Source organism: Rhopalosiphum maidis, chromosome 2 (genome assembly GCF_003676215.2).
Source record: "Rhopalosiphum maidis isolate BTI-1 chromosome 2, ASM367621v3, whole genome shotgun sequence".
NCBI lineage: Eukaryota > Metazoa > Arthropoda > Insecta > Hemiptera > Aphididae > Rhopalosiphum > Rhopalosiphum maidis.
Genome location: NC_040878.1, coordinates 2,587,218 through 2,602,848, shown reverse-complemented (window position 1 = coordinate 2,602,848; position 15,631 = coordinate 2,587,218). Strand labels below are relative to the sequence as shown.

The following is a 15,631-nucleotide window of genomic DNA, read 5'->3' as shown; positions in this document are numbered from 1 at the left end:
GTTGAAGTTCAAGCTTTTAAAGGCTTAAATATCAAACTTAAATACGACATCGTCGTCTCTCGACCAGTAGTCGTTAACTATCAACTGTTAGGTTAGGTATTCTAAGTCTTCTGATTACAATTTTCGTATTTTATGTTTTATTTTTTTTTTTAATTCAGATTTCCGACTTTCAGCCAATAAAAAGTACGATGATGTTTTCTTTATTGTTTTAATATAATTTTATCTTAAGATAATACTATTAATAATTATATTATAATCACTAAATCAATTTTTATTGTAGAATAAGTGATTTAAAATTCAAAAGTTTCAGATAGCATTAGCCCTATAGCTATCCTATATAATAAGTAAAAATTGTACTTTAAGATTATTAATTACATACCTACTTCAAAATATGATTTTTAACAGAAATTTCCCATAGAATAATCAATAAAAACTATTATTTAAATTGTAAACCATAACGATTGCACGTATAATATATGATTTATTTTAAATTTTAATAAGCTGAATATTAAATATTTAATAAGTTCCTGCTAGGATATAATTATTACATTCATCGCTATCATATAAACACATGTTAACAGTAGGTACTCAATAGTAACAATGCAATATTGATAGCATACATATATATTTACGTACTGAGTACATAGTTCCTATTAATAACATTGTTAACTATGGATATTGGATACCTATTAAACTATAATTACATCTTACGTAATATTGTTAGACCGTTATCTTGCATATCTAGATATAAAAAACACAGGAATGATAATGAAGTGGTAAGTGCAAAAGAAACATAGATAGGTATTTGGGAAAAAAACTAATTTCAATACAAAGAAAAATTAGATATTGAAAATGGCCAAGTTGAAATAATATTACATACCATATATAATTGATATACTATTATAATACAAGTATAATATTATTAATAATAATTTATTTTTATTTTCATAATTTCAATAATTCAACAACAACAGATAATTAAATCGAATTTGAAGCTATCTATTAAATACTAATTGTACAATATTATTCACGTAGACATATTATGCCAAACACGAATTCGGGATTTAATCTACCTTAGATAAAACGAAAATTGAAATTACTAATCATCATTTGGCTATGAGCTATACCTACTTATTATTAAGACGAGTGCGGTGTACACCTAGCATAATGAATGACTTGTATGCACATTGTACGGGCAGGCTACATTTTAAAATTTAAATATCGGTCAAATTATAATGTACTTAGGTATATTTTTATTAATGCGATAACCCAATAAATATGATGCAAATATTTGATGAACAGTGACTAAAGATTATAAAAATATTATAAACAAAAAATATCACAATCAATACTTGGGTATCTATACGATATCGGATATACTATACTTAATATTGACTTTAAATTTCAATAGTCTACTGAGTCAGCTAATAGCTATTATACATTATGTAAGTACCAAATTACTAGGTCTGGTATGATTGTAGATATCTAATTTGTACTGTGTTGTAAATACTAAACCATTAATCAATTACTCATAATACGTACATGGTTACATCAGACTATATAATGTTGTTATAATTTAACTTAAGACATTATTATACAATTATAGACATTTCATGATTGATACGCTTGATTTGATAAAATAAAATAATCGTTGAGCGTGGGTTAAATGTCAATGGAAAAATATTTGACTTATACGTTATATTTGCTAATTTAAATGTAAAATTTTCTCTTTTATTGCATTTGGTTGAAATTCAAAACCATCAGGAACATAACCTTTAGAATATAAATATAAATGATCTAACAATTTATATAACCTTGGGATTTCCAATTTACACGATGAGTAAAAAATACACAATATAAAATCATTTAATAAAGTAATTAAAATATTAAAGACTCTGCATGGTTTTAATGCGGTTGGACACTTCTGATTCAAGTATTCTCAACCTGTCCCAGAACACCATGCTCAAAACGACATGGGGTCCGAGTCGAAGGTAGCACGGAACAACGCCTTTGTAAAGCCCGTAGATTCCTTCTTGTTTGAAAGTCTTGGTCATACATTCAATGTACGACGAATATAAAAGACCCCGGCCTTTGGCGTCAACAGCTGCGTTTGAAAAATCAGATATAATACAAAATAAATGTGTAGGTATTGCACGATTCATATACTAAGACAAAATTATTCAATACGCAGAGGGGTTAATCAAGCATGCTTAATGCACATTTTTAAACGTATTAAAGTTCAGATTTTTATCATTTTTAATAGGTTCATATATTTAAGAATTATATTTTAAATTACTTAGAGTTTTTATACCATAATAATGTGTTCTATCACTGTAGCAATGAAATTTTCTGTTTTTCAGACGAGAACCAATTTTTTCTGCTGTATACCTACTGTCATACAGATGATTTTTTTTATCATGTTAATATATCTAACTTCTAAAAAAATTGAACGAAAAGTTATTAAAATATAAAAATTAAAGATAATGATTTATAGAAAGGGTTTTATAGAAATATTAAACATATGTATTTTAGGATAAAGTATTTATAATATTAGGAAATTTTTTACAAATCATAAAATATTTCTTATCAATTATTATATTAATCTTATTTTATCTTTCAAACTCACTATCCTTACTCTTTTGTATCTAGAAAAATTAAATAACTATAAAACTATTCGTTCGAAATTTCGAATATAAATTTAGATACATTAATATTTTTAAAAAGTAATTTAATTATAAATTTAGTGGAAAAGGAGAATTTTTGTTTGAAAAAAAAAATTGGTATCACTACAAGACATTCCTTAAGTGGTATATTAATTATTTGAAAATAGTGTCCTTAAGTGTCTATACTTATAAAACACCAAAAATCACAATTTAATTATTAAAAAAAAAATGAGATTAGGCATGCTTGGTGAACACTCTGTATATATTCAGTGGCATCGAAATATACAAATATATCAAATGTGCCAAATCAAATGTCCGATTTAGTTCTTAAACGCGTATTTAGTAAACCACGATAGGTACCTACCTAACTCGGCACTCAGCCACTATTCAATTGGCAGTCACCATATTACCCCATAGAACATTGAAATTTACTCCCTCTGCCCAAGTGGACATAATATATAAATATATACTATGTATATTATTATATATTGTGTACAGATTTCGACGCCACTTACAAACAATATTGAATGTGGGTAAATTATACGAGGATAACACGCGCGTTATGTACCTTGGTTATAGAGTCTGGTGGATACCAGATCGAATGGTGCCATCACTATTGACATCAGCACTCCACCCAGCATGCTGCATATGAGAGTGCTCAGGAATTTCTGATCCTTGGTCAACACCCCGTGATCGATGAGCGCCTCGTTGAGTAAACTTATCGTGCTCAGTTGCGTAGCCGACGCTACGCCAATGCGTACCATGGCCCCGGTTGCCCCGCGCCAAAGCCCGCGGACTACGCCGTATTTGTTGTACAACGTTAGTAGACCGTTTATCGTGCTGGTGGTGTTATGCTGATGACCGACGGCGATTGATTGAGCAGAAAATGATTGCAGGTGAATTTTTAACTAAACGATCCGAACCATAAAAATTTATGGTTTTAGTACATGTATATTATGCTCAATAAAAAATAAAAAATATGAATCTATTAACTTTCGATCATAATTAAAAGCGCATTATCGGAAATAATATAAACGATATATAATGATTATTTATTAAGGGTGACTAAGGCTCACTTAGACAATTTTTTTAGTAAAATCGTTTTTTATTATTATTGTTAAAATACTATTTTAGTCGTATACTCGTCTAAAATAAAAATAATTTCCCTCTATGAATTTTCAACTTTTAATTTTTAAATCTCAAACAGTATTTTTAGTTTAATAAAATGTAGAATATTTAAAAAAAATATATTGATACGATAGAAATACACAATATATCGTATAATGTATATTGAATTATCTTTTTTTTTTATTAATAAAACAGTGAACTTTGATCGGTGTTACAGCCACCACTTCAAATTTTTTTTGACGATCTACGACTACAGTACGAATACTGCCGTCGTTGACCACCTTACCGGGTATTACTCACGGACTATATGTATGATATGACAATATTAAAATATTACAGTAAAGTTATAAATTCGATCACTCTTCCCTGACTCTAAGATAATTCTAGGATGCGCTTGTATTTATGTATGATTTATATCGTATAAATATAAAATAATTATGAATTGCACTCACCATGCCCAGTGGACTGCCTAAAAAACCACCCAACATGCCGGCTCCGGCTCCGACAAACGCGGACTTGATCAGCGAAACGGTGCCATCGTTTTTAAGTATCCACTTTTTTTTTTGCGCCAGATCGAAAATGCCTAATCTCGTACCATTCAAAAACACTTGGTGTCCCATAGACGGCAATAGGCCCTTTTGCAGTGCCAACGGACCTTCATTTTTTGCCACTACGTAAATAGCGTGAGCGAAGTTTCTATAGTGGACTTTGTAGTTGCCTGCTTTTTTCAGCTCTCCTTGTAGCTGAAACCGGGTTTTTATTACTTCCAAAGGATTGGTGAAACACACAGCGCCACTGGCGCCCAAAGCACCCAATACAAATTCCATTTTAGGCCATTTCTAAAAATTATATTATAAGTGTAGTGACATAATAAATTACAAAAATAAATATTTAATTTATAGATAATAACGAGTACGAATCTGAACGCCAAAACACTCTATACATAAAATGTGTCCATAGCAATGTAACTGTATAAGGTATAATTGTATACAATTAAAAAAATTAAATTATTATTTTATACATTATACGCAATTATAGTGTATTATTAAGTATTGTATATTGCAATCACAATTTTTAATGATTTGATAACAAATAAAAAAAAAAAAACTATTTATACAGAGAAATAATATATACTATATATATTATAGTATACATTGATGTTGCTATGAATTATGTTCATTTAAGTACGAACTATATATGTGTATATGTCAGTATTGTGAATCATGCCTACAATAGTAGTCATCTTTAATTATTTTAATTATGATATGATATCATACGAATGAATCAAAAGGTCGGTCACACACACCACGCATATAATGTATTTAATAACACGTGGTTAATATAATAATGTTAAGTATATATCTATGATAATATTTTAACGATAAAGTATTATCTCAATTAGCATATTTTGATTCTGAACGAAGTGAAGAATGTATTGATTTTACAATGATGTATGGTTTTTTTTTTGTGTGTGTGTCTGTCATCACGATTTGGAGTAGAAATAATGCTTTGATTTTTGATTTCGGTCTCTTTGAAAAGTAAAATTCATCTAGTTGGTACTTTGGGGGAGTCAAAAGTAAAACATTTCCAGTAGTTAAGTAGTTTTCAAAAACGTCAGGAAAAACCTTAAAAAAGTGACGGAAAATGGGAATTTTTACGCATAATCAGTTTTTGACAAAATTGGTTTTTTTGTTTTGCTGTAACTCAAAAATGAATCATTGTAAATATTTGAAATTTCACCAAATGTTTATATTAGCGTTATCTATTTACGGTTAAATTTTCCAAATATTTTGACCTTTTTTAAGCTTTTTGCAGAAAGTTGAAAATTTCGATTTTTCTAAATTTTTATTTTTGGAATGACTATGAAAAAAAATTGGCTAACCAAAAAATCTTTAAAATTTAATTCGAGGTTTATAATAATTTATAATTATCGTAGAAAAAAAAAATTAAAAATCGTTAGTCACAATTTTTGTTTATAAGCATTAAAGTTCAAATGTTTACGAAATATGTCAAAATCACGAAAATTTGTAAGGCATTTTGAAGTTGAAAATTCATAAAATTTTTGTAATTTATATTTAAAGTTAAAAAACCCATTACAAGGTTATCCATAAGTTTTCTTTCAAGTAACCGAAAAAAAAAATTCTAGCGTCAATATAGAAAAAATTTAATGAGCGTATGAAATTTATTTTTTTACGAAATCGAGTAAAATTATAATATATTACTATTTAAATATAGGTAATAATATAATCTATCCTACTAATTATCCTGGACTGACAAATCATTTCCGTTCAAAATTGTTTTTCGTACACAATGATACCTGTCAATGCATTTAAATTTAACACATATCCATTATAGTGACCTACTCTCCATCTCTACTTATACAGCAGAGCGATATCCACTTGTCCACCGTTTTTTTCTTTAGACAAATTAATAATTGATGTCAAAAAAATGCATAGCTACAAAATTGTTATTTTGTTATCAATGTTATCACAATGTCTTTAAAAATAATATCATAAATATCAATTTTGCAAAAATATAGAAGATAATAGTTATTATTATGTATATTATTACATTTGTCTAATATGTCATAATAATAAAAAAAATTAAACATTTATTTATTTATGTTCTTCGATTACCTGGGTTAAGTTAGGTTACCAAATAAATAAATAAATAAAATACCTGTATAGTAAATTTCTATACTGCAAATAGTTATGAATGTCAAATTATTTTACGCTTTTATTGTGATATACTATAGTACTGTATACACTTTGTAAAATTGTAAAATAAATATCTTTATTATAATAATACTGATCAAAATAAATTTGATACAATTTAGTGTTGGACAAATGGTCTCTTAACCGTGATTTAGTGACCCATCATTAGTTTATTAAATTGTAGTGAACCATTAAATTAATCAATTTATACGAAACTCTGCAATAAATAGTTAAACTTTTATATCTCAAAATAAACCTACTGATTAAAAACATTGTCAAGACATATTTTAACAAATTGTTTTTAAAATATTCCGAATGTTAATATACAATTAAACTATTGACACAACTTATAGGAAAACATTTAAATTACGATTTTTTTCCTGCATATAAATACTTACCTAACTTTAATTTTGAATAGTAATCATAGTTATTTTTTTTATTTTAAAAATAGAAACTAATTTGTTTTTATAAAATAATCCAGTTATAGGTAACTGGATTTAAATAAAGATTATTATGTAAATTATAAAAATTTAAAAATTTATGCTAAAAATAATATATTTTTTAATTTACTGTACACTACACTACAATTTAACAATCACATTATATTTGATCACATTTTTACTTAACTTAATTCTAAATCTAAAAATTCATATCACTAAATTATATAAAGATTTGTTAGTCTGTGAATTTAAATCTTATAATATATGGAATTTATTGAAAAATAAAATGTGATCGCGATAATGTGAGGTATCAAACATTTTTACATTGCGTGTTGGATTGTATATTAGACATTAGCTGCTTACACCACCATAAAATAATTCACCTTATTGGATTATTGTATTGCATGGAAATAAATATTTTTATAATACCATTGCGATAATTTTTCCAAGTGGAAGCATATCTTAATATTCAGTTTAAATTGATTGAGATATACATTTCGATACCGTGTCCACGTGTATAGTTTAGCTCCCGGATAACTGTTAAGTATATAGTTGGATTACTTTAACCACATGCAATAAATTCATAGGTATGAGATAATATTATTCAAGTATTGCAAACATCGCACGTAATAAAAAAGTAATAAGCGTGGACAAGAAACTCATTGTCTAGTTGTCTACGACTACTGATTATATTTTCTATTTGTGCTTTGTAATATAATTTATAAACTATTTCAGTAATAATTGTCCACATTGGGCAGAATGCTCGACAGCAGGTACACCTATAGTATGCACATCGTGTTCCAATCAAAATCTGCAAGATTTCAACTTTTTCATACAAAAATATAATATATGGCTCTATCTACGCGTAAATAATATAATTATAATTTTATAAATAAATATTTATTAGGAATAATTTTCATCGATATAATATTCTGTTATTCATTTTTTAAATTATTATTTTTGTTTTGAAACAGTTGAAAACAGCTCATTTCCGGGAAATAAATTTATTTAAATACAAAATTAATAATACACATTTAAACGTTCTATAATATACATGAAAATAAAGTAACAGGGGTACTTGTAGGATCTGCTGTATAGTAGAAAATATTGAGTGTACTTTGTGTATTTAAGCAATTGAATTGAACGCTGTAACGGGCGTGTTAAATTTTAATTCAATGAATTTGAATAGCATTATTACAACGAAAAACTAAAATCGATTTTGTTAAAAACTTGTTTTGCGTGATTTTCCTTAATTTTTTTTATATTTTTTTTTTTTATCGATATTTTAAAGTGCCAACTTAATTTAATTTTCTATCAAAATCCACTTTCAAAATTCAAAATCTAAGCATTTTTTATTGTTTCAAGAAGTGATTAGCGATGACAGACAAAAAAGAACACATGATTGTTATACCAATTGCTCGCAATGCTTCGTTCATTATTTAAAAGTTTCTAAGACTATATATAAATACATAATATTTCGTGTATTCTAACGTTTATTTTAGTCAGTTAACAAATGCGTAGCCACGCATTTACCAGTTTATTTGAATTGTAATTTATATTATTGTTATATTATACTAATGTCTGACTGAAGTACTTAAGACATGTAATATTTTTTAAATGTTTATAAAACTAGCGTGATTAATAAAGAAAAAAACAGTATCACTTTTAGATAAAAAATCTCCTAAAGCAATGTGACTAAAACATGTTCGTTTAGATTTCAACATATTGCCTCACAGCTGTAGTATAATCAATACATTAACGCGCTTCTTGATTTACGGCAACGAATTTCAATGAATAAACTTAAATCAAATAAATGTAATTAACTGTTACTACTTATACTACTATGTGTCTATATATCTATCGATATATAATATAGTGTACCTGCTATAGAGTTAAACATAAGTAACTACAATAACTTATAACGTTAGTCGATTTAATATCATTAAGTGATGGGTACGTAGGTATTTCTTTCTAGTCGTGTATTTGTGTAGAATATGACATATTATTATTATTACCTTTATATTAGTCTTGAAACAAAAACGATCGGTCGTCCGTCGCCAGCAATTTCAACACGCGGACTCGAAACTGACCGACTAACAATATACACAGTAGCCACACACCACGCAGAGCACAAACGAAACGTGAATATTACAACCGACGAAGTGTCGGCCGAACGAGTGCAGTGAGCACGAGGTCGGGGTTACCCGACGACACTCGTGAACGGTCGCGGCAAACGCTCAGCTGATTATTACTATTATATAGTCGTGACCTTGACAGTGATTACAGTACTTGCTATAATATTACTATAATACTATATTATAATGCTACTTCACTAACGTTAAGTTATTTGACGTTTGTCCAAGTGTTCACACATCACGCACGGGCGATAATTAATCATTTATTCGATCATCATTTCACATTCATTTGGATTCGAACTACCGAAATGAAGAAATCCGCATTAGTCCTAAAATTCGTCAAACCGTATTGATAGCTATATGGAGGAATGACATTTATTATTTATATTATGTGGACATTTTAATGGAAAGTAGATGGCGTATTTGGTATTGTTTCCATGCAAGCACGTCGCTATAGAATTATTTTCCAGGGGGAAGGCAGAGTGGGGCAAATATTTTTTTTACATGAACTAAGGTTTTTTCAGTAACCGATGAAGTTATTTAAATAAAATATAAATATTTTCGTAACGTATAACATGACATAATATAGCTATTAGCTATATAGTACAAACTTTTGAATAGTTAAAAATGTTTTAAGAATAATGTCAAATATTTTTTATGTACCTTATGTAAGAACATTTTTAGTCACATACCTTCAACAACTATATTAACAATGATGTACAAAAATGACAATTTCTTTATTACTTTAATATTACATAGCTTTGTGAATGAATGATTATGCTTTTTTACTTCCATTTCATAAATATAAATTAAAGTAATAATTGTGTTTAGTAATGAACAGATGAATTTGTTTGACTCAACCTTAATATGCAATGATTTGGGATACATTTGTTTGTTTATTTTCATCCAGTAATTAGTACTCAATAAAGGTAATAATAAAAAAAAATAAAAGATTTTTTCCTTATTAGACAATACTAGTAGGTCAATCGTTAATCCATAATAAAAAAAGACCAAAGATGTTATTTGTTCAACTAAATATAGTTATTGATTAGTATCATTTTAAACGATATTAGAAAACGCGTTTTAAAATTGTATAATATCTATATAATTATAAATTGTAGTCGATATGTTTTTCGTCTTAGGTCGTAGATAGTTGCCAAATTACCATCGCGAGAAGAGGAAAATGATCACAATACATTAATTATTGTATACAGTTATTGTAACATTCCGACATCTAACGTATTATTATGATTTGCAAATAAGGTAACGACGAATTACGTATACATTTATATTGTTTGTCATTGACAATTTCCGTAGCAGTGCGGTACAAACACATCCTCCAGAAATTCTCTCGGTCGCTGTGTTCATAATTATTAATTATTATTATAACTGTATCATATAGCTGGTAGGCATATTGTCAAATCAGTACACGAATATCAACTAGAATAGAATTTATATTAAAATCTAACCGATTGATAAACCGTCTATCTCGTATTTGGCAACGTTTATTGAGATGTGCAATCTTTGGATATTATAATTATTATCAATAATATTTCATAATTATACTATTTAAATTGTGTAAAAGGCAAATATAAAGTTTAAGTGGACGCAATAAATCAATTTTTCATCAACGTTAATTTGTTAATAAATAGGTAGATACAATGTAAAATAATATATATATATACTTTCATAATTAAATATATAAACATTATTATTCGTTGAATGTATAGGGCGTAGCGCTTTAAGCGTTCCTATCTAATCGATATTCGATTTAGTTCCTAATATTCATAAAACACACAATATATTAATACAATATGCAGACATGCGGTTATATGAAATTTATATCACATACCTAAGAGGTGTTAAGTCATAATAGTTATTTCATATGATTTTGTGAGATGATCACATGATAAGTTTTATATCGTTGTAGTTTTATCATTTCATTTTGTGATATGATCACATCCTTTTACGTTTACAGTTTACATAATATCAAATTACGTTATAATTTTTATCCATATTTCTCTGAAAAGAATAATTGGTACATCACTTATTTTGACAATTGTCAGTTGCTATAACTAAGGACAATTTATAAGATATCTAGTATTATATATTTACAAATTTGTTGACCAAAATTATAGTAATTTAATAAATTTTAAATTATAAATTATGTATAGAAATAAAGAGAAACATAAAATTCCACTGTGTACTAATACAAAATTACAATTCAGGTAAATGTTTGAATAGGAAATCTAGTAGTTGAATGTTTTTAAAAATAATAAACCAGTGAATAAGTTTATTAAAGGTATATTACAGGTACATAAATATTGGATACAATACATTCATATAATATGATGTTATTCAACTATAGTAAATATTGTTAATTATTGGTAAAATGTCTCAAAGTGAAATTTTAAGGTTCATTCTTAAAAATATTATGACCGATGAATGGGGCTGTAAATTTAACGCACTAAAAAACCTTAAAAACGCATTTAAAATTTAAAAAAAATGAAATATAAAACGCACTTAAAATGCAAAAAATGCACTTAAAATGTGAAAAATTATAGTACAAAATGCATTAAGAATGGTCATTAACACAAATTCATATTTATGACTAAGGAAATATTATATGTATAAAATGTATTTATTTAATAAAAAGTTGATTTGATTTAGATTTTGAAATTTATTGATTCTTTAATAATGCTATTTTCCAGAAACATTTTTTAAAGGGTTTTCAATGATGTTAATTAATGGAACTTAATTAAAAATACCAAAAAATCAACTAAAAAGAAAAATATGACCTATTGAGGCAAAAAAATAATCTAAGAAATGCAAAATAAAAGTTTCGTAAATGGATCTGTTGTTAAAATGTTACATAATTCAAATTATATACTTGCAAAGCTACGTTTCACAACCACCAAAAAATAAAATGCTCTTTCCTACAAATTCACAGCCCTATTGTATTGAAGTGGTGAAAGTTTATTTAGTTTAGGCAAAAAAAAATTTGCAACTACTAATAACAGCTGATTTAAGAAAAGTAATATATTAACACTGTTGTAATTATGGTTGGTAAAGAGTTCAGATTCTTCTTTAATTATTATATTAATTTATACTTTTATTGCTAAAATTTCATTTATACAAAATGTATATTATATTATTAAAATTTTTAAGTTTTTGGGGCAATATTATTCTTATATAAACCTTTTTGAAAGAATACAAAATATTATTTTTAATGCATTTTGGGTTTTGTAAAAAAGTATATCAATAAACAAAATACTTACCAAAAAAGTTTTATGTCTATATATTATGTTCTAATTTACTTGGCTACCATAAATCACTATCCTATTTGTATTTAATTCTGTGTTTTTTTTTTTGTGTGAATAAATACTTATTTTTATTTGTAACACAATCATTTAGTTACAGTACCTATAAAGAATAATATTATAAAAATACTATTGGTATAATATAATGCTTTGTATTTTAGTTTTGTACAACATTATTTGTATTTTTGAAAATTTAAGGTGCTGTTAAAATTAAGTATCAGTATAAATCAGACAAGGAAATAGAAGTTATTGCTGGAACGTGGCTAGAAATAAATAAATAAATAACCTGATGGTGATATTAACAGTAACAAATAATATTATTAATGTTATATTATGTATTATAATTTATAGCAATATGTATATTGAATTATTTAGTATTTATAGTTATTATACTTATTACGATAACAACATTATTTAGTCACTACACCAATGGTGACAATTACTTCAAAGTATTAGTATGAAATAATATATCATTGTTTAATAATTAATATTAAAAAAATGTAAATAAAAAATAATGTTTATTTATCTGTTTATACTGGGTCATTATTTGATAAATGAATCACCTAAATATTAATATAGGTAATATACTTAAATAGGTACCTAATGTATTTATGAGGTATATTACTGTTTGGACACTTAAATATTACTGTGCTGATGTTTTTACAGTGCATTTAAGATTGATAATAGTAATTATAAAATTGAGTATGGTATTTGGGGGTGTGGGGGGTAGCCCCCACGGGTCTGTTTCATTCATATAATTTTAGCACCCCCAATGTTTGGCCTCCAGTTTCGCTTATGGCAATCAACCTCGTTTTATTTGTATTAATGGATAGGAAAGTTTCTCGCAAATTAAGGACATCCACTTGTTTGTCTTCAATAAAAATATCCTTAGGTCCTACTAGTGGCTACTATACTAGGTACTACTACTATTACACACACTTGAGCGTACCAAAGCATAATGTCCTCTAATCGGTCGGCGACCAACCACAATGACATTTTTTTACATTTGTCCTTACATACATGAATGACTGAATAGTGACTATATTGTTAATACAATGGTGTACGTAAAATACTGCTACATACCCATTTTTCTGTAGAAAAATACATTTAACTAAATATAAAAGCATTTATACAACGATTATCGGAGAAACGGTAGTTTTTTTAATTCCAGTAGTACCTTTGAATTATAGTGTATATGACAGAACTATGGAAGTTTACACTGACAAAGGCTTTTGTAAAATTTGGTTTTTAAAAAAGGACTCACACAGCCACACAGGCATTTGTTGGCTCATGAAAAAAGATTATTATTTTGTTTATATAGGATTGCCATTTTACATTTATTATTTTTGTTACAAAAAATAAAATAGTATTTATTATAATTGGATACATTTTAAACCTGTATTTTACATTTTGTTAAACCATCCATTTATTATATACGTATTATTATCACGTTCTATTCTGTTCGATTATGGTTCGGTTCGGTTCTTAATCTTAATACGCTATTTTATGAACATTATGGTCTTTATTTCAATAATAAACTCGTCATCGCGGATAGGTAAATTAACTGACTTTCTTCTACTACATTTATTATAAATAACTGTTTTTGATTTAGGTATTAGTAAATATTACGCATTTCATAATTTGAACATGGGTTATAAGTTTATAACCTAATATAAGACACTCTATTTTTTATGTTTTTAACTTTATTACACCGAATATTAAATAACGAATTACATAAAGTTTAAATCATATATATAAAATGCTTCATTTTTAATGGCTAACGAGAAGTACACGGGGAAAACGAATCAATTATGAGCATGGGAATAGACATTAGAGCGTTCGTCCAATATGCAATTTAACGTAGGTATATACAAATTATCTACGAAAAATGTACATGTAAATATGTGATCTATAATAATGTACTTATGTGTACATTTAATTTTACAAAAAATATGACTCATCAGTGAAAAGTGGTTAAAATAAGATTTTTATTATGTGTTACATCATGTTATGATATGTGACACATAGTAAAAAACTGCAAATCGATTGTGAGTATGTGATCCACGTAATTTATTAATATATCAGTATATTGTGTCTCATGGTATTCAGAGTTATAGTTTTAAAGAAAGACAGTAATACTGTGGTTGTCAATCTAATATTTATGTACGCCAAAAACGTAATCTATAAATAAAACTTTAAACTTTACGAATAACATAGTATTATCATGTAAGAAAATAAAATGTTTTTAAAACTCCATATCATTCCTATACAATATAATGGATTTTAAATCAGGATTACTTATTAGTATAATATATATATATATAAATAGCCATATTTATTATATTTTTTAATATATGCAACATGGCTAATAGCAAACAAAAGACGTCAACCCTACTTGGTTATGTACAAAAATAAACATAATAATATATTTAAATAAAAATCCATTTTGTGATTCATTCTTAAAAATTGCATTGTGTTTTGTTCGAAATTATGAATTCTTGTGTAATTAATGTAAGTATATAATATTATAATGTTTTTCCATTAATTTGTAACTGGAAATAATATTGTTACGTATTTTTATTTTATAGTTAGAAGATAATTATACCAAAGAAATAAAGAAAAAGAATATCGACATGAAACATATTATATGATTAATTTTAATATGCAATATTACGTGAAATCAAAGAGCTTAAGGAGAAGATAAATAAAATAGAAAAACAAGCATTCGCAAACCTAAAAACATCTGATAAGAATAATAATAACAGCATGATGTATGCCCTTTCTGAAGGGTACTCACAAATTGCTAGATTGTATCATACCATAGGAAAAAATTTATTAAAAGATAAAAAACATAATTTCACAAACTATATAAATGGGTCCGGTAATGTTATTTTATATAACGGTTGTATCACGATCCATATTCATAATAAAACACGCGTATAAAAACTAAAAAAAATTTAAAGTAATTAAAAAAAATTAATTAATTTTAAATTTTTTTCCTTAAACATTTTTTAAATTATGTAGGTACTAAATGACAAATTACAATTATTGCCAATGTTAAATGCAGATTTCAGCTATACTTAAAAATATGTTTAAAAAGTGTTACATAGATAAATGTAATGATTATAGTTAATTATGTAAATCATAATTCGAAAAAATCGATTAATGTACTTATTTTGTACGGGGCTTTTTTTCGCGATGAATGTTGTTTTTGTCTTGATTCCCATTGAC

General features: G+C 26.5%; 1 protein-coding gene across 1 annotated transcript; it reads right to left on the bottom strand.

Annotated features, from left to right (window-relative positions):
* Positions 1-971: 971 nt before the first annotated feature.
* LOC113554468 (solute carrier family 25 member 35-like) lies at positions 972-9,108 on the bottom strand. Its single transcript, XM_026958344.1, has 4 exons — positions 8,961-9,108; positions 4,244-4,630; positions 3,232-3,571; positions 972-2,104 (listed from the first exon to the last, which is right to left on the bottom strand). Exons 2-4 carry the CDS (start codon positions 4,616-4,618, stop codon positions 1,887-1,889), a joined length of 933 nt encoding a protein of 310 aa, XP_026814145.1. The 5' UTR covers positions 4,619-4,630; positions 8,961-9,108; the 3' UTR covers positions 972-1,886.
* Between the last annotated feature and the right edge of the window lie 6,523 nt (positions 9,109-15,631).